The 21092-nt window shown below is 41.6% G+C and overlaps 1 protein-coding gene across 1 annotated transcript; it reads left to right on the top strand.

Annotated features, from left to right (window-relative positions):
* The first annotated feature begins 1316 nt into the window (after positions 1-1316).
* On the top strand, positions 1317-13978 carry rgl3a (ral guanine nucleotide dissociation stimulator-like 3a). Its single transcript, XM_079158699.1, has 17 exons — positions 1317-1540; positions 2789-3078; positions 5565-5609; positions 5755-5924; positions 6015-6142; positions 6237-6548; positions 6652-6755; positions 6952-7036; positions 7989-8039; positions 8696-8782; positions 8861-8893; positions 9053-9174; positions 9375-9470; positions 9950-10085; positions 10662-10928; positions 11595-11709; positions 12130-13978. The coding sequence occupies exons 1-17, from the start codon at positions 1517-1519 to the stop codon at positions 12282-12284; spliced, it is 2220 nt and encodes a 739-aa protein (XP_079014825.1). The 5' UTR covers positions 1317-1516; the 3' UTR covers positions 12285-13978.
* Positions 13979-21092: the final 7114 nt, after the last annotated feature.

Here is a 21092-nt window from a genome sequence, read left to right on the forward strand (position 1 = left end):
TGGATTCTTTACGGGTAGTGGCACTAGCATGTTGACGTTGGCCTGAAAACATTTCCTTCTGCATCTTGCATTTTCCTGTAAAATGATTACTGGAGTTTTTATAATGAGCATCCTCTTGATCCAGACAGTTTGTCTTTTTACTGTTTACACTTTGGCCACCAGATATCACAGTATTGTCTTTGCCACATGTTTCTGTAAGGAAAAAGTTTAAGATATTATATTTAAAATGCAAAAATGTGTCATTAGTTGTACATAGAGCTGGAATAAAGCCACACTACTATTACACATGGATGTCAAAGCACCACAAGAAGGATATAAGACCTCATAACGCTTTATGTGTTTTATACCGAAGGCGTTGTAGTCAGGCATAACAACATCTCATAATCTCTTTCCCCATTTTGCCTGAAAGATTTGAAGGTCTTACAAACATCATGGTGGTTATTGTAATTGCAGTTGGGACAGCATTTTTGTTTATTGTGTGCTTTCAAAAAAAGTGAGTGTATTCATCTCCAGCAAACCAACTGTTGGTCTATCAGAGACGCAGGATACAAATCAGACCACTTGTTGAGCCCAGAGCTTTTATCACCTCGGGGTTGAATACCGTGTTAAAGTTTAGTCTGACTAACATAATGTACACTCTGAGTATCGGCCTACCACATATTTCACATGGCTTTCTACTCTCCTTGTGAAATCTGCGCAATCTATTTTTGCAAAGGGCACTGTCACTGCATCCCGTGCTTAGCCGAAGACGATTGTGATTGATTTAAAGAAAAACAAACAAGCCATGTATGAATGACTAGTACTCGTACAGTTTATTGTATCGAGGATGAGCTGTGTGTGTGTGTGTGTGTGTGTAAGTGTAAGCCTGCACTTTTTCAGAAGGAGAATGACTGCAGCCCAGGAGACGGACCTTTTAGCGGAGGGACTGCATGGTGTGCTAGATAGGCATTAGGAAATTAAAGTCCTCCGGAATAAATGAAAGTAGTCTTTTTAAAAAACGTCCTTTTTAAATAGAAAACATTTATTTGTTGAACTATATTGACTTATTTCAATATTTTACATACATTTATTTCTATATGTTTTGCCACATTTATTTATTTCAGGATTTATTTTAAAGGCTAATTTATTTATTAAATATGAAATACAGTGGCATTCCATTTTATTCCCCTTATCCTCATTGGTCAGTAGAGTTAGCCCCGCCCATGTCTGTCTCATTAGCCCCGCCCCCTGGCAGAGGGTTCCCTCCTTGTCCTCCTCACTGGCCCACGCGCTGTCACTCTGTCGATGTGACACTCCGACGTCTGGACACAATTCAACTCTACCGTATCATGCTTTGCTTCGTTAATTCTCAAAAATGAAAGCTATAACTCAGACGGAAGTGAACAGCCGGAGGACGGCGCTAATTCCTTAAATTCCACCTGTGCTGCGGATTTATCACTTGCAGCAAAACAAAAGGAGTTTAAAGACTCACAAGGAGACTTTGGGATTATTTCCTCTCTCGGAGACCAACACAAACATGGGAAAATGGCACTTATCGATGGTACGTCCAATGAAATGCATTCTTAAAGGAGTTGGAATAGGTTGACGCACAAGGTTGTCTTTACAATGCCACTATGTTTAACTTGTTTGTTTTCTGTACATGTGTTGCGGATATAATGCTTTCCTTCATGTAGATCCACCTGTGTGTGTCTCATTGTATCTGCAGCTCGCGCACTGTTTTTGTCTGAGTTTCTGTCGTGTGATATAACTTGTGCATGCTCTGCTTACAAACCCTTATATTTCTCAGTCTGGCCTCTTGTGTATAAATCCTGTAATTGAATAAACGGATAACTTGGATCAACTTGGATCAAATAGTTTTGTCTCAAGGACAAATAGTTGACTGTCCAGTAAGAGATGTCGTGATGTATCGCAGATGGATTTTTCTAGCTGTGACATGTGACACTTCCACTAAATTGCCATGTGGTGTGACAATAAAAATCTCTTAGTGCTGGACCGTAATTTGATATTGTTTAATATCACTCCAAATATGATACAGTTATCACCTGGAGGTATTTGTTTTCTCAGCTCCCATAAATACAATGTATCAATGTCTGTCACAACATAAGATTTTCAATAACATGTTTAGTAACACATTTTTACTTTTGTAAAATCCAGTGTAAAAAACCAATATGACCTAAGAAGATGTACTTTATCAAGTAAACGCTCTACAGCTAATGCTGCGACAATTATTGTGAAATGATTATTGTTCATATATGAGTCACACTTATTACACAAACCTGGACAGTTTTTTTGTTATTGTTTCTCTACAGTTTTAATAACATGTAGTGTGTGTGGGGAGACGTACGACTGTTGCTGTTCTAAACAGGTGCAAAGTAAAACTGAGATGAAGGGAAAGTGGTGTCATGGGTCGGTATACGTTGTCCCTGTGTTTGTGGACACAAACAGATCTAGCGGTGGATGTGTCGTTGCCCAGTGATCGGTCCAGTCACCAGGTGTCTGTCTGCGTCAGTTCAAGGCTGCGTCACACGCAGGATCTCAAGAATGAAGTTAATTGACGTTGAGTTTGACAAAATGACTCAGTCTGGAGGTGTATTGAATTTGTCATGGGTTTATTGACTTATTTCACGTGCTTCTGTTATGTTGTATATGACACCTGGACAAGATTTCAAGCTCGTTGAAGTCTGTGTTATCATGCCATGTCATGAAGAAAGGAACACAATAGAAGGCTGTATCGCGTATTTGAGTTATTATTCGCCAGATCTTGATGACCTTGCTTTCTGTCCGGCAGGATCCGGTGCAGGAGTGGGGGGAGGAGGAGGAGGACGGGGCTGTGTTTGGCGTCACGCTGCGCAGGGAGCCCGTCCTGCCGAGCTCGGACACGCCGGAGCTCCCGACAGCCTTCAGCTTCGTCCAGTACCACACGGTGAAGGTGCGCAGGCTGAAGGCCGGCACCCTGGAGCGCCTGGTCACCCACCTGCTGGACACCGAGCACCAGGAGCCCGACTTCATCCGGGTCTTCCTCTGCACCTACAGGGCCTTCACCTCCACCAGCACCCTCATCGTGCTGCTGTTTCAGAGGTGAGAAACCGTCCACACCAAAGCTCTGAAGACTTTTGTTGAACTGAGACATGTTAAAAAAAAACACACCACATAAGGGTTCAATCCGCTGGTGTGCAAGCCCACATGAGAGGTATATTTTGCTGTTTGACTCAGAAAGAGATCTTCACGGTTTAGCACTTAAGATTTATCCTGATTAATAGAGTTTGGTTAGAAGATTGTTAGTTCGTGGTATCGGTCTTCTCAACTAACTCTCGGCAAGAAAGCCCCAAAATGTTTCGATTTTCAGGTTAAATTTAAAATTCAAGATCCCCTCCACTCAAAAATGTGTTTTTTCTTATGTTTATGTCCCCTTAAATGTCTGACCTAGACTGTGCTCACTTGTACCTGTGAAGTTTGTGCACTTCACTACATTCTAAGATCTAAAGCGAGAGTTTGCATTAGCAGAGGGAAAGTTTTGACCGCAAACAAGGTAGCGTGTGCAGTTTTTAAATGTAGACTGGACCCTGGAGCTTCCCTCCACTATCTACCAATAAAATCAACGTGTTATTGTAATTGTTCACATCGACCGAGCCCTTTTTCACAACCACTAACGCCATCAGCGGCTTTCATTTTTTCTTCAGAACTAATTGACATTGGTTTGTTTTGCCACCATGTGCTACTTTTAGAAAGGTCGTCACTGTATGTAAGTGGAGCGTAACCAGGTTTTTTACAAGATGCCAGATGCACAAATTATGTTTCAGAGGAGGCAGCTATTAAACACCCTCTTCATGTCGCCTCAGCTCTTCACAAGGCAAAGCTCTAGTGACTCGTGGCAGGTTTCTGTGACGGGTGTTATTGCCATGAACGAAACAAAGCAGTTTGGAGCTTTGTTCCGTTCCAGTGTGGTCATGACTGCACCCTCCACACCCAGCGGAGGCACTTCTACATCCAACTGAAGCTCAGTAACCTGAAACACTGAGATTTAATTTGACTGACCGTGAAGAATGCATTTAATACATGTCAGGGCTAGACACAGAGAGCCTCATTGGGTTTTAAGGAGATTTCCATAAGAAATGTTTAATATTGACGTATTATTAGTTTCAGATAAAACACATCCAGTTCACAGAACTGCTCTTTTGTCTCTCTCAGGTCCTTACAGCTCACCTTTGCTGAATGTACTGAAAAAACTGTGGCCATTAGTGCTGTTCAGCTGATATATTGTTCGCCAAACAGTCGCCCTCATATCTGTGGTGCTGGTGGCAACAGATTTCCTGTGAGCTTCATGTGAGGTCAGGACAACATGTGAACAGTTTTCCCTCTTTTGCCTCAAAGGATTTTGTAGAGGATGTGTCATTTTGTGGCATTAACTTGTAAACAACCTGCTCTTAAACTTGATAGGTGCTATGTAAATTACAATTTACTTATCTTATCTTTCTGATCATTTGTGTCAAGTTTTGATGCAGGAAAGAGAATTACCAGGTTATACAACTTTAACACGGCGATATGCTTCAGTTATTCTGCACATGTATTTTTATTATGTCATAATGTGTCTGTTTACACCCGACACTCTGTAATGCCCAGTTCACACTAAAAGACTTCAGCCATGATTTTCCGCTCGCCAACACAGTTTTTGGAGCGAATGTCAAAAGCTCCAGATCAAAGGCAAATCTGCGTCGGCTCAGCGCTCGCACGTTGGCACTCGAGCGCTGTGTGTGAACTGTTCAGAGACGGTGGGTGACCTGTCGGGGCGTCACACAGGGAGCGACAGCCAATGAGAGAGTGAGACAAGGGTTGAGGGGAAACCTGGCACAGGGGTCACCTGGAACAATAGGAACTTCACTGTATGTGTTGGATTTGCAACACGTACCAAAGTTGCTGTTGCACCTAGGGTGTTTGATGTTTGCATGAATAAACGTGACAAAGAGGTTGTGTTCGAAATCAGAATGCACTTCGTACTACGAAATAAACCAGCAGAACTTTCATGCTGAAACGCTCACGTGAAGGCCGGGCCGTTCTTGAGGCCAGCAGCGCCGTCATATCTCTGAAAACGTTGCAAGAAATAACGGGTATTATTACCTACTGGAAATCGGTTACTTTCCCGCTTTAACTTAATAAAGTGACATATTACAGCTTTTATTGTTAACTGCAGCGGCTCAGAGGCTTTGGAGACCTCATCTAGGATTCCTCCTGGTGAAAGATCTTTGTCAGTCATGTAGTGTGAAAACCACAACGACTTTAAGACTCCCAACAACAAGACAGCCAGTCGTGTAGTGTGAACAGCGATCTGATGACTTTAAAAGTCCTGTAGTGTGACCTTGATTTAAGGCCACAGTGTCTCTGCAGGGATGCAGAGTGTTGCAGGACATTTCCACAGGATGAACCACCTGTTAGAGAGGACCAACCCTGGGACATTTGTTGTTTACAGGATGTCTTCTATCACCACGAGGTCAACATGTTGTCCCTTCATGTAATGATTTTCACTGAAATGTAGCTCTCAGCTGATTGTGTTTACCTTAATTCCACAGAGATGACTCAGTCACCAATCTGGATAACACCATCTGCCAACGCAGGTGAGTGTTCTCACTCCTCGATGTAGCAAAGAATTAGTTTTGATAATTGGATGTGATGGAGGAAAACATTGTTGATGAACCTGAAGATGAAGAGGACTGGCACACTGTAATTCACTCTATTTAATGTCCCTGATCATTCCATCAGTACCTTATACCCGGTGATCCGGCTGTGGCTAAAGGAATATGGTGAAGACTTCCATGAGCCCCCCAAGTATCAGGCCCTCCGGCTGTTGTGCGTCCACTTGCGGCATCGCCTCCGTTTCAGACGCTTGGCTCAGACTGCAGAGAGCCTCCTCAAGAGGCTCCAGGAACAAGGTACAGGGGATTAGCGGACGTGATTATGATGGATTGTGGATAATATCATATCCAGTTTCGTTGTCATTTATGAATTGGTTTGTTTGACAGATTGCAGCCAGTCTTCGTCACAGCAGCAGGAGGACAGCGGAGAGACGGCCATTAAGGAGGAAGACAAATACAACTTTATGGACTTCGCTGTGAGAGAAGTGGCGGAGCAGCTGACCCGGTTGGACGCTGTAGGTTTCATTTACGAATGTCTCGAAGCTCATTTTTGTGTCGGTGTGGGTCACTCATTCATATTGTGTCTCCTTGTCTCCGTCTGTCCCTCAGGAGCTGTTCGTCAGAGTGGAGCCCTTCCACTGTTTGGGCTGCGTCTGGTCACAACGCGACAAGAAGGAAAACAGAAACCTGGCGCCCACCGTCCGCGCCACCATCTCCCAGTTCAACGCCGTCACCAACCGTGTCATCACCTCACTCCTCTGCCCGTCCTCTCCCAGCCCTTCCACTTCCTCTCCCAACTCATCACCCAGCTCCTCCTCTACCTTCCTGTACCCCTCCACTGCTCCCAGCTCACCTCGCTGCTCTCACACCGGCCCCGGACACAGGGCACGCATCATCGAGGGCTGGATCGCTGTTGCTCAGGTCAGGGTCAAAACAAGTTTCGAATTGAGTTGATCATCAAATGCATAAATGAACACAACTTTTGTCAAAACAACACTAACGTAACTGTATTTTCTCCCTGCAGGAGTGCAGACAGCTGAAGAATTTCTCCTCTTTGAGGGCCATCCTTTCAGCCCTGCAGTCCAACTCTTTGTATCGCCTCAAGAAGACCTGGGCTGCCGTAAGCAGGTCAGCAAACTATTGCCAGACACTATACCTTATAAAACAGAGTGCTCTGAAGTACAACACTGAATAAAGAAAGAAAATCAATTCCATAGTGTGTTTCTCTGAATCCTTTATCGTTTTTGAGCATGCAGCCTTGTTCAAGGGGAATAGTGACGCTAAAAGAAGACTGTCTTAACAGATGTTGTTTGTTTGGTTTCAGGGAAAGCATGAACACCTTTGACCACTTGAGTGAGACTTTCCCCGACGAGAACTGTGTGCTAACCAGCAGAGAGATCCTGTTGGAGGTAACTGCATGTGTGTTTGATGTAAACACAGACGTGAGATGATGGGGACTGGTGGTTCTGACCGATTTTAATGAGGAAATTATCTGTGTACTTATTATCAGTGTCCCACGTATGTTCAGAGGCTTGGGTGGAGGGGTGTTTTCTTAGTTAATTGGGTTAATTCAGTCCAGCACTAAAGGAGTCGCTGAACACACTATTGAATGCAGAAAGAAAATAACAGGTTGCTTGTGCATTTTCTACCATACGGACTGTTTGTCCCTGACCTCTATTTGTGCAAACTGTAATTATATTCGCTGAAACAATTAGTGGATATTCAGTCAACAGAAAAATAATTGGCAACTATTGTGATTATCAACTGGTTATTAAAACTTAAACCATTTTCTGTTTGTAGCTTCTCCAATGTGAGGATTTGCTGCCTTTCTCTGTTATATATATATATATATCATTGTACATTGACGGTTTTGGAGTGTTGATGAGGCAAAACAAGATATTTGAAGATCTCGTCATTATCGAAAAATAATCTACAGAACAAGCATAAGTAAAATAATTGTAAGTTTATGCCTTAGTGTATAAGTAAAAGTGTTAAACAAACGTGAACATGAAAATCCAATTACTTACTCTTGTCTTATCACCAAATTTTATGAATGTTCAGTCTCCAGTTCACCTGCCATTCTGTGTCCTTTGTTTCGCTGTGAAAACTAATTGATAAGAATGTGTATTTAGCGCTGTTATCAGCAGCCAAGTTTCTATAGAGGCAGCCAACACAATAAAACTACAAATAAAAGTTTGGCAATGACTAGAAGTTACTGCAGAGACACCCAGCAACACCCTGTTAGCAGGCGCTCCACCCTGAAGAGAATAATTGTATAAATGTGTTTTGTTGTCATCTCATGCTAATTATAGTTATTGTGTTTCATCAAAGTTGACATGGCATGTTGTCTATTCTCTGCAGGATGGGACTCATCCAGATGGCAGTGCCACCCCGGGCTCAGCCACCAGACCTGTAAGAAAACCGTCATCATTTTGTTTGGAAATAACCTTTAGTGGTTTTTCAATTTCGGGTCTGATCACCAAAGTGAAATGAATGTCTCGGCTATACCGCTTAAAAATGAAAGGCAGAGGTCTTTATTTTTTACTGGATCATCAATTCTACTTCCCTAAAAGTCACATGTTTTCAAGCTGATATAATTTTCTAAAATAGTCACCAGATTTCCAGTTCCCTCTCCTTCTTCAGTCTGTTCATACAAATATAACTGGCAGTTTAGTTTCCCCCCATACGCAGTTTAACGGTGTAAAAGCTGACGTGTGTGCAATGTTTCTCACAGATTGGCAGTTTACTTAGTCCGGGTGGGGCTGTTTTATACCCCCCTATTCACTCTGTTTAAATAGCAATGGTCTTATGTCTCCAGTTTTCTGTGTACATGTCTACTTCAGTGAGAGTAGATGTTTTTATTTTCATTGATGTGACGCATAGTGAGTTTCTTACTCTTTCTTACTTCATGCTAGTTTTCCATTAGAGCCAATTTAAAGAGTACTAATGAAACACTTTCACTTTTTTTGCAAATATGTTAAATTAAATATTTGCAAGAAGTTGATTGTCACTTGTGCAGCCATTGTGGGTACCAAAATGTAAAATGCGTCTTGATTTTGTGACCTCAGAGCTTCAGCAGTGGTGTTGTGCCGTACCTGGGCACCTACCTGACTGTCCTCACCATGCTGGATACAGCTCTGACTGACACTGTAGAGGTAAGGACGCATCTCGCCTCCAAACCCTCCTGTAGTTTCTCTGATGCCATGTTTGTAACGCTGTTCCTTTTTACACAGGGCGGACTCATCAACTTTGAGAAGCGCAGACGGGTAGGTGTCTCCTCCTAGTGGTGTTTTGCATGAATGACTACAATTGTTATCAATTTAATAATCAGTGCTGACTTGTACTCAATATTTGTATGTTCTGCCATGTTCTTTTTTATGTTCTATGGTTTATTCTGTGCTTGGTTTTGTTTCTTTCTCTTGTAGGAGTTTGAGATTCTCTCTCAGATTCAGCAGCTTCAGGCTTCTTGCTCCCGCTACAGCCTCCCAGTAAATCCTCATATCGCCGTCTGGCTGCAGGCTCACACGCTGCTCACAGACCAGGAGAGGTGAGACCATAGAAATAGAGTAGGAAATAAACGGACATTCACATTAAAATCAACGTAACAGGATGGTCAGAGTGGCGGCCAATTTTATGTGTTCCATTGCCAGCACGTCGCAGACTCACTGGGGTTGAGCATTGAGGACTTTTGCATTTCTTAACTTTTTCATCTCATTTCCTAAAATTGCCTTTCTCTGTCTACTGAAGCTATGAGCTGTCTCGTGACCTGGAGCCTCCAGTCGACCCCTGTCCCAGCTCTCCCAACTCATGGAGCAGTCGTCTGCTGACTAAGAAACTTGCCTTGTAAGTCTGGATAAAAACCTCTCGCAACGTATAGACCCACCTCCAGCCTGTAAGATTCAACCACAGCTGACTGCTCTGATATAAATCCTCAGCCCCTTGTATGTATGTATGTATTGTTAGACCCAGAAGACTTTGAATTTGTAATGTTAATGGTAAGATAAATGTAAATATTTTTGATCTGCAGCCAAATACACATATTCAGTCATGAGACACATGAGCCAGATTTACTTTTTAATTCAAGCAAATAGAGTAGTTTATGAGTCCTTTTTAAATGGTTCCCACATCTTTATCTTGCAAAAGGTTATCCAGGAAAAAGGTACACATCTAAACTGTGTGTGTGTGTGTGTGTGTGTGTGTGTGTGTGTGTGTGTGTGTGTGTGTGTGTGTGTGTGTGTGTGTGTGTGTGTGTGTGTGTGTGTGTGTGTGTGTGTGTGTGTGTGTGTGTGTGTGTGTGTGTGTGTGTGTGTGTGTGTGTGTAGGTTGCGAACAGGCAGCTACAACTCCCTGAGGAAGACCCACGCTGACCAGATCAGTGTGTCATCGTCTGGCTCCAGCAGTTCAGAGTTGGAGGACCTCTCTGTCCCCCAGCCCTCCCCCCTCAGGCACAGACTCAAGGTGCTCTATCGTTGCAGTGTGTGGAGATCATCAGGGTCATAGTTTACAAACTTAAAACAACCAACATTTCACAAGGATTTTCTACTTAGTTGGTTTAAAAAAAACGTGGGAAATTGTTTTAAAACTGGAACATAATACAGTGGAGTCCACTTACAGTGATCATTTTGGGGGGAAAGAATTAAAACTACGGTAATTTTACTTTTTAATATTTTTACTTTACTCCCATGATGCTTTGCCCTGCGGTCACTAGTCTGTTTCCAGTTACCTGAGATTGGTGCTGCGAGAACGTTGAAATCTTGACAGGAAACGGAGTCAAATCTCCTTAAAGCTTGTGGAAAACTAAACCTCAACGAGATGTAGCAGCGAAAAAAGTGTTCCTCAGGCGACCTTTAGTCATCTACTCAAACAACGAGAAATGCCCGCTCACATATACCCCTTCAGCTGGCCTACAGTAGGCTATATTATATATAGAGTACTGTATTGTGATCAATTTGACCCCGACAGACGTGATCACCATAAGAGGTTTCCACTGTATTCATATTTTCTCCTCCGTCTCTCTCTCTTTCCCTCCCTCAGTCTCTCTCAGGCTCTCCCCATGATGTTGCCGAGGATTTTTCCTGCTGCTCCTCGTCGTCCTCCTCTCCCAGTCTTTCCAGCTCCTCCTGCAGCTCCTCCCCTCCAGACCTCAGCTCTTCCTCTCTGGTGCTGAGCCCAGAGTCATCTTCGTCCAGCTGCTCCTCTCAGGCCGTGCTGCCCGTCTACAACAAGCAGGTTGCTGACTCGTGTATCATTAGGGTCAGCGTGGAGTCCGTCAGCAATGGAAACGTCTACAAGAGCATTCTGGTGAGAGCAATGTTGTGTTTCTGAGGTCAGACAGCTGGTTTTATGGTTGACTGGGCGTCTAAACGCTTTCTGAGATATGAAAGTAGAAGAATAAAACAAAATGAAAAGACAGAAGAAGAGGAAGGAGTTGGCATTGCTGAGTCATTTATGTCAGCCTCATTATGTGGAAAGAAAACTGACGTGTTTCATTTCAGAGCATTTAAAAATAACACCAAAGATTTGTGCATGATCAGAAAATCAGATATGCAAATATAGCTGCTATGCTGTTATCAGCCTTATATTTACGAATGAACCCTAAAGACAGCATTATTAATTTAGACTGCAAGTAACAGTTATTTTCTATTTTAAATGTTATTAAAAAAAAAAATGTGAGGCTTAAAATAATGACGATAAATGTCAATGCAAGTAACCAGAGTCTAAAATGTTTCACAATTCTTACAAATTTCTACTTAGTAAATTATTAATTATCAAAAACTGTGTATTTACTTTATGACTTTAGAAATAGTCACTATTAAAAGCAGGAATACCCACAAAAATATCCTTTATCTTCTATCTATCTAAATAAAACCTACTGGCTTTAAAGTGTAGGTGGTTGTCACATCTGTCGATATTCTGAATGACATTCTTGGTTGTATTTTGACATCTGGTTGTCTGCTTCATCTCCAGCTGACCAGTCAGGACCACACACGTCAGGTGATCGAGAGGGCTCTTGAAAAACACAGCATGGAGGATGTCAGCTGCCATAATTTCAACCTCTGCCAGATGCTCAACAATGGAAAAGGTGAATATTTCCTCCCCAGGCTTTTCCTCTAGCAGTCTAATGTTTACATGTAAAACATGGATTGACAGGATTAACTCTAAGGCCTACTTTTCTGTTTTTTTGCACACCGGGTTTCCCTTTTTGTCAGTAACTTGTGATTAAATACAAGACCACCAAATGGCATGTAGAATTTAAAGCTGATAATGAACTACAAAGCTGCCAGTCAAGCAACATCAGACCGAACACTTACAGTCTAATAGACAGGAGTCATTCTTCTGGTTCCTTTTAGAAAAATCAACCTTTTTTAAAATGCCGGCATTTCTAAAAAATAACCCTTCGTATCATTCTGAGAAAAATCAGTAATCACTAACTGAAATAGAAGCAGATGATGCAGGCTGATGGAAAACAAATTGCACCCCTTCATTCCTCTTTCTGCCTCAGATCTTCAGATCCCCGACAAAGCCAACGTATTTTATGCCATGTGCACCTCCGCCAACTATGACTTTGTGCTGCGTCGGCGCTGGAGGAGCCACGGGAGACGTCTGGGCTCCTCCTCCAGTCCTGGAGCTCAACCCAAGAGCCTTTACGCCAAGTGACAAGCATCCGTCCTGGCTGAATGTTAGGAGTTCATCTAGAAGACGAGGGGGCTGCTCATCTGCAAACAACACCCCAACAGCACTCGTATGGCCGTTTGTGTCGACTCACCGCCATGAGATTGTCTCTCAGCCGCTCTGAGACAAGACTCACAAACAACCAATGCTGACAAATAGTCCTGAGAAGTTCTCGTCAAGGGAGCAACACTGAAATGTGGCATACCAAGAATTACTCTGGACTGTTTAAAGAGTAATGCAAGAGGAGCGGAATGCCCAAGTACACAGCGGTGAGACACCAAGAAGAAACTGAGAAAGAAAAAAGGATTCTCATCTTAAACATCAACATCTTTGGATAAATGCACCAACTTTCACTCAAACAGGAGGAGGTTGAAAACATTCATGTGTGTTCATTGTGGCTGCAGAATCAGGCTGCAGGACTCGTACAGCAGATGTGGGACTTTTCCTTCAGCCTGTGTGGCTGAATGACTCACTAACTCTTAACCACGTCAAGCTCAGTGACTAAGTAGGGATCCTGCCTACTGTTAGTTGATGAGTCAACATTTCAATGAAGAGCAACAAGACGCCCTTAAATCAAATGGTGTTTGAAACACTGTTTGGACTCCTGACAGTGAGTTTTCATTTGTCTGAAATAAGTATTCAGTTGTCTTCTACTTGTGGATTTAAATGTTTTATTGTAACTTAAGGTAATTTTTATCAACTTAAATTATTAAATACATTTCAGTATTCAGCTTTTAGAGCACAAGGGGCATGAGGAAAATGTGTTTTGAGTTTTTGTTTGTTTTGTTTCTCTCTCCAGTCTTGTTAAGTGTACTTAAATAAGCTCAACTCAACAAGTTTGCATTATTTTGAGTGAAGACTTTTTAACTGTCTGCTGTAAAGGAGACTCTGGACTGTGGCATTTATGTCCAAGAGTTTGAATAGGACTTGTATTGCTGACGTAGAAGTCTCTGGTGTGTTTTCCTCACTGGTGGTGAAGGGTGCGATTCGGGTGAGGCTGCTGGTCACTGCACTCTGTAATCATGAGGCAATTAAATAACAACAGACTTTCTACAAGGAGTGGTACGAAGCTCACTTCCCCGTGAGGCTGTGAATGATCTGAAGAATGGTTCATGTATGTGAAAATGAAGTGTCTGTGTATGTGGATGTAATATACAATCCTCTCAGTGATGTGAAATCCTCCCCAAAACTCTTAAGGCAGTTTTCTGCAAGTATTAAAAGAGACAACTGGTGTGAAGGTAGATTTTAGAGTGGTTTGCATTCCTGTTTAAAGTGAACAAAAAAAAAAACGCTGGTGAAGTTTCTCCTCAGTTTGGGGCAGGATTTTACATCTCTGTGTGCAGCTTCAATGCTGCTGTGGTTCGTTGTAAGTCAGGTGAAAGGTTAAGATAACAAAGGTCTGGCAGCTGCAATAAGTATACAGTAGGAAGGAGGAGTCGACAGAGTGACATCTGCTGTGTCCATCTGTCTTTCTGTCCGTCTGTCCGCTGTATTATTATAGGTTTTCATGTCTATTCTCCAGTATGTTTGAAATGGAAGTGAAGTTACTGTACGCAAGTTGTAACTGAAGCCTAAATGTCTTCGTTCTAATATTTTCTTCACAGATTCTTTATTTTTAAAGCTAGCACTTAATGTGTATTATTAGTATTAATGTACACTAATAAAGCCAATTTACTATTTATCATAGTGTTTCTTTTTCATCACGAGAATGGGTCTCCGTTCACGGCTGTCACAGAGACATAATGTTTCTAGTTTGTCCGTCAGTCCCATTCTCGTATATGGGATTTCTCGAGGACACCTGGAGGATATTTCTTCACATTTCGCAAGAACATCTATACTGGGACGCAATGATGAACTGAGTAGATTTTGGTAATCAAAGGTCTCTATGACCTCACAAAACCCCCTTTTGGCCATCACTCTAGAATTGATAAGAATGATGGAAGTCATGACATTGTATATGCACGAGGTCAACTTCGCTGCAACATCATCATATTATTTTTCTGGCCACTATTTCATGCCTTGAGAACAAAAGGGGGAGATTGTGACCATATTTCCCATTTGGTCGGATACTGAATTGTTGACGCTGATCTTGGGTGGCCACCTTGAAACTGTGATGATTGTATAGAGATCTTCTGTGCTGCGCTGCTGGGTTGAGGTGTGTGTGTGTGTGTGTGTGTGTGTGTGTGTGTAAGCATTTACGTTTTAGCATTTGAAGCCTTTTGGAGGCGTATTTGAAACATTCTCATCTGTCAAGGCTACAACTTTTGTGTTCTATCAAAATCGACTTTATTGGCCGAGCACGTGAACACATACAAGGAATTTGACTGTGATCGTTGTTTCTCTCAGTGAACTTACACGCTAATAGACATTCAGCAGAAGAAGAACAACAAAGCTTTACAAAGCCAAGTCATATTTATTCATATATCCTTGTATCACAAATCAAAAGTTCGCCTCGAGGCTTCCCAACTGCACAGCAGACGACATCCTCTATCCTTAGACTCACGACTCGGATGAGGAACAACTCCCAGGCTGTGATCTCGTCCTTCATCCTTCTCTCTGCAACGCGCTGCCAATCTGCCAAAGCTCGTCAAAGAGAGAGTGAGAATGGTTATTTTGTCCCTCATCGTCTTCTCCTACCCCACTGTGTAGTTCCAACCTGATCACCTAGCTGGTCTTCCTTAAGAGCTTGTTGAGACTGCTGACCTCCAAGCCTTGATGCCAGAACCCCAGCACACCACTGCGAAGAACAGAGCTCATACAGGCTAATGTAAGATCTGCAGGAGTGTATCTCAGTCTCCTCAGGAAGAACAGTCGGCTCAGTCCCTTCCTGAACAGTGTTGTGAGTCCAGACCCGTTTTTATTGATTTGGACCCCAAGGTTCTTCACTTCCTCTCCCTGAATGACATCCAGGACAGAGGGCGTCGTTGCATCATGTGACGAGAGAATAGTCACTTAAGTGAAGATGCCGTATTATTCACTGGAATCAATCATGTCAATATAGTTTTAACTTCCATTTGCCAAAATACACCTTTATTTTAAATTCAAAGTCTTCACTACATATGAGTCTGGACTTTTTAATTTGTTTTTCATAGGAACATATATAGACCTTTATGTACATAATGTCATCCAGTCTATGCAATATCCATTCAATATGTATATCTTTGCACTATTTGTGTTGTTTACAACTTACAGAACACATGACTTTACATTTTCTTATTTTATTGTTGGTCATTGGTACTTTTTTATATATACTGTATATATTTGTATAATATTTATATTTACACCTTTTTTTTCGCTACATGTGTACTTAACAGTACTGTCTATTCTTTACCTTTACCAGCTTTGTTGTCCCTAGCTAGTATTTCTATTTCTGTGTAAGTACATTGAGAGAGATTTAAAAAAAAACATTTAAAATTCCTTGTGTGTGCGCACATATTTGGCCCATAAACCTGATTGTGATTGTATTGCTTATGATTAAGGAGAGTCCATAAAAAAAAGTAATGGCTGATATTTGGGCTGTTGGTTCACTGTTATGGTTAATATTCAATTCAGGCTTAAGTTGTAGTTTCAGTGATAATATTTTATAAACTGAATTCTGGATAAACACGGTTTATAGCTGACCACCAGGTGGAGCCAAACACCATTACTTTAAATATTTTGTCTCGCTTTGCTCACCGCACAGTTTACCATCCAAAAACAAACTAACTAGTTTATCCTCCAGTCAAACATCCAGTCTGGTCAGGGTGACCTACATTTTGGGCAGTGTAAAGCGAGCTCAGACAAAACCTCTGTGGTGAAACAACGTTGTCTCAGCAGACAGAGATGAGACTAAAGATCTGCAGAAACGTTGCTAAAAGTGCGTGAGGAGAGGAGACCCGGGTCAGCGGGGTTGTTCTCCTGCCTCTGCACCCTGATGAAACAGTAAACAGCGTGAGGTCAGAGGTCAAAGTGACAGATGTCCCTGTGTGCATTTGTGGCAGTGGAAGGTTGTGACCTGTCTGACCAGTTCTGCGTGTTATTGGAGCTCTAATTTCCATATTTCGAACACACACACTCATTAACACCTTAACTGTAGGAAAGGGGTTAGATTCCTCAATGCACTATGCGAATGGTATACTATAACTATACTTGCTCTATTATTTCTTCTTCTCCGTTTATCCTTTTAAACCTTGTTTTTGATTCTCTCGCTTTTATCTGCCGTAACAAAACTACAGCCTCTCTAGCCCGTGTTGGTCTATATGTGCAGAATGTGGTGTTGATGATGGTTTGTAGTCATTAGTTTAAATGCATCAAATGGCAGATCAATTGTTCATGTGTGTGATTACCTTTTATTAGTTTTGACACCTGTGCAGGATGTTTCAGTGACACTTAACTCACATGCTCCCTTCACCCTTACCTGATCGCTTGTATTACATCAAGGCATCCGTTTGTTTTTGGAAGAGCAGAGTCTCTTTTTCCTCACTTGTGGTTTCTTGTTGTCCTCCTCTGCCCTGGGGCCTCATGGCTAATTGAGTCTTAATGACTTCCCGTTTGCACGGAGCCAGATCGGGCCACTTTGCTGTCATGAGTTTACCGACTGTCGAATCAATCGATCGGCTGACCAACCATTCAGTCAACTGGTATCATGTGAGAGACGAATATAAATTAGTCTAAGTTCAGCTCGGGTAGACTCACGGAAGATTCACTTAGGGGCTGCTGAAATTAGTTTTACATGATTTGTGTTTCATGGAGCATTTGTTCCTTTTAATGGTAGAAATTAGACCTGCAGAAAAAAACAACTCCTCAATAGTTTGATTTGATAGTTGCTCAGATTGTGATGCAAATAATAGTTTGTTTGATTTCAAAATGTTACAGACGTTCCATAGAAACCTTTCGGGGCAACCTGGTCAGTTCTTCATGAAAGTAAGCATGATCAGTCTGCTTACAGTAAAGGCCACATGTCTGTGTAATAGGGCCCTGCTGATACTGGATTTCTGGGGCCGGTACCGATATTAGGCAGCATCGATATATTGTCATATGTGTCTCTTTGTGGCTATTTTGCATCTCTTTGTAATCTTTTGATTTACTTTCCAGCAATGAATGTTATAAGTTTGTTTCTAGGGTTTTTTAAATGAATTAAACTTATTCAAAACGTATATTCTAAACTTTTATATATATATATAGAGATACTCTGTATTTTATATATATATATATATATATATATAAATATATATATATATGATTGATTGAAACATGCAGGGATATTTTGAGATTAGAGTGTAAGTTTACATGTATTCATGCTGCTGATCAAGAAATAATAAATCATAGATCATAATCAGAAATATGATCTGCTCTGGCCCTTGCATTTTGGCTTTAGGCTTTCATCAGAATAAGTTTAATCAATTTCAAAGAAATCGGAGTAAACATGCTTATAACATTAGTTGTTGGAAACTCAATTAAACAATCACAAAGAGACTATAAGGAGACAAAATAAATGCAAAAATACATTAAATCTAACTCTGTCAGTATGGAGGGATGTGCAAAACCTGCAACCTGAGTGGCAAGTCTCCTGTTCACTGAGAATAATAACTAACGACTAATCACAGATTAGTGTACGCGTGCGTGTTTTCTTGCTTGTGAGACAGAGGTCACTGTGAGCATGTCAGCATACAGTAAAATGTAAGCATGTGAGCGAATGTTTGTTCAGTGTGTGTGTGTGTTGTGCCTATCCAGTCACACACAGATATACAGTGCAGTAGGTCAGTGGGAGAAGATTTGCTCATGTAAACATATTTCTAATGCCTCTTTTGTTGTTTTCTTGTGTGTGTGTGTGTGTCCTGTGTTGTCTGTACTGTAGCAGATCTGTGGTGTGACAGTAGACAGATGGGAGAAATGGCTGAGACTAATCTAAAGGGGTTAATCCACTTAATAACCACCACGAAGGACTGCAGGTTACCTAACTCACCAGCTTCAACATGTTGTTTGTCTGTCAGGCTGCTGCTGGAACTCCAATAATGTTGGCTTACATGGAAAATGCAGACTGGGCATGAATCCTGATGAAACAGCACAGTACCAGCTGTGTGTACTGTATCTGAAGCATCAACGTAATATACTGTAAATATGTGGGTTAAAGGATAGGTAAGTCTGTCTTACACTCACAAGCCCACTTGTCTGTAATCACTTGTCCCACATCTTTTACATTAGAGTTGGCTAGCAAGTGACCTACACAGGCAGTATGAACAGGAGGAGTGATTAGTGAACAAAAGCTCTTTCAATGTACATACGGGCATGTGAGGGTTGTAGTAAGATAGGTTCAGTCCATCACGCGTGCTAAATGTTTGTTTTGTTTATTTGCTCACAGCTCAAATAAACACTAGTTTTAAGTTATAATTTTACATCTTAGAACTCTGGGAGGTCAGAGGTCAACATCACATTCAGCTGCAGAGTGCAAAACCGCGGTGACGCCAGCTTCGTTGCTGCTAAAGCAGGCGAGGCGTCCTGAAAGATACCACAGCATTGCCACGCGTTTGCGGCTCACATCACTGCAGTTTTGGAAAGGAAGGGGTGAGCAGAGCGGAATTTAGTTGGTTGCAATCTGCAACCTCACCAATAGATGCCACTAAATGCGACACACTGCACCTTTAAATATGTGCACACGGCCTGCAGCTGCAAGGACATTTTAGTTTATAAATTTCAGAGGCTTATTGCTGATCAGTAAATACATTTGTAAATTACAAACAACATATAAACCCTTATTGCCTTCCTCTAAAGTCTTACCAGTTTCCTTTTAAGGCCGGTAGTTTACCTCCTCGCCGTGTTTAATTATCTTTACTGATCTCCAGTGATGTTTCAGTTAAAATATTTATGGTACAACGTGGCAGCTTGGATTTGAAACGGTGCACTTGAGTTAATGTGTTCCTATTAGTGTTCCTCTGATGTCAATAAAACATTTGTACACATTCAGCTCACAAATATGAATCATTCAAGTGGAATTAGGGGAGAAACATTTACATAACACCAGTGTTCGCCAACAGCTTCGAGGGAAACTCAGGACTGAATCAGTATTCATGATTTATCAGATAGCGGGTGTTCTTTGGTGTAATGTGAGACGTTTGTTGTAACGCTCAGCTTAATGGGAAATAGATAAAAGACACTCGATGTACAAAAACTTAGCACACATACTGTTGTATTGAGGCTTGATGAGATGACTCCCCTGCTGATCGCCGTTAATAATTTCATGAATTGCATAAGATTTTGATTTATAAAAAGATTAGACAGTTAGATAGCTTTTAAAAAAATTGTTACACATTTGGGAAATCACAATTAGTCTATTTGCCCTTTTATCTGGAGTTTAGATGAGAATATAGATGACCCTCTTATGTGTTCTAAATATGTGGCTATAGCCAGCAGCCAGTTAGCTTAGCTTAGCTTAGCATAAAGTCTGTAAACAGGGGGTAATAGCAAGCCTGGCCTTTTCAAAGAACAACATATGCCAGCCAGCACCTCTAACGGCCTCTAGTTAAAACTGTGTATCTTGATTGTTAGTGCGTTCAAAAAACAAAGTGTACACAAGACACATTGTGGTTTTTCGGGGTTATGCGCTGGACTATTTCTTGGCTGGGTGCAGTGACTATCTGGAGTCACGGTGAGGAAACTCCAGCAACAGAGCGAGTCTTTGTGCTAAACTAAGCTAAGTTAAGCTAAATTAAGCTAAGCTAAGCTAAGCTAAGCTAAGCGGCTGCTGGCTGGAGTTCCATATGTAGCATACTAGGACAGAAAGGAAGGCTATCAATCTTCTCATCTCATCTAACTTTCAGCAAGAAAACAAATAATCTTATTTCCCAAAATGTCCAAAACTACTTCTACTACTTCTTTTGGATCGTGTAAATTGTGCTGACCTCGATATAAATGAATAAATATGCTCTTGTTAGTATTTAGACATATTTCAACAAAAAAAGTGCCTTTGCCTTAACGTTGAACTATCTTTTGTACCACTCGTTTCACAGTGACTTAGGTGGGAAAGTACAGAATTCAGCTAGAAAAATGAAATGACTACTCGTAAAGAATGAGGTCACTTATTAACAACTTTAATTAAACTAAACTAACATTTCGTATGTTATTTTTTAATTTAAACAAATCTTCACTCTCTTTACCCTCCATTCGGACAAACACAAGCACGGCAACAGGATACTTCCTGTAGCACAAGGGCACAAGATATGGTAATGAGACCCAAGGGTGGTTCAGCATTGCGTAACATGGAGCTGATTCACCCCTCTCTCACACAGACCCGCGCGCACACACAGCACTTATTCCTACTGGCCTACTTTCATTTCCAAAGTGCACAACTTCCTTGTGGCCTATTTTTAACTGCTTTACGTTGTGATGTCAATCCGTCAGTATAGTGTGTGTGTGTGTGTGTGTGTGTGTGTGTGTGTGTGTGTGTGTGTGTGTGTCATAATGAAATCACCGAATATCATTGTTGTACACAAATCTGTGGCAGTGCACACACGCTCACACACGGGCATTCACTGACCTATTTTACAGTGCGGTGTAGGACAGAGGCAGCGGGGATGTAATGGGTCATGGCCGGCAACATAACTCTCGTGAACCGCAGCCAACCAAGCATGTTCAGCAGAGGAGTCGTTTTTCTCCTCCAGGCTTCCTGCAGGCGTGTACCAAACTTGATATATGTTTAGATTATGAAATTGTCATTTGGCCAAGTGTTACTTAACTCTTGGAAATATATACACTGAAACTAAACATGTACTGCGAAACACCTTTTAAGTGTAAAACAACACAAATGTAAAAGAACTT

Source organism: Pholis gunnellus (genome assembly GCF_910591455.1).
Source record: "Pholis gunnellus genome assembly, chromosome: 5".
In the NCBI taxonomy this organism is placed as follows: Eukaryota; Metazoa; Chordata; class Actinopteri; order Perciformes; family Pholidae; genus Pholis; species Pholis gunnellus.

Bases quoted from the DNA above. Each gene is read 5' to 3' on its own strand.
- rgl3a (XM_079158699.1), top strand. From the start codon at position 1,517: ATGGGAAAATGGCACTTATCGATG. The intron at 9,175-9,374 runs GTGAGACCATAG...TGTCTACTGAAG, and splicing joins CTGCTCACAGACCAGGAGAG to CTATGAGCTGTCTCGTGACC. The intron at 11,710-12,129 runs GTGAATATTTCC...TTTCTGCCTCAG, and splicing joins GATGCTCAACAATGGAAAAG to ATCTTCAGATCCCCGACAAA.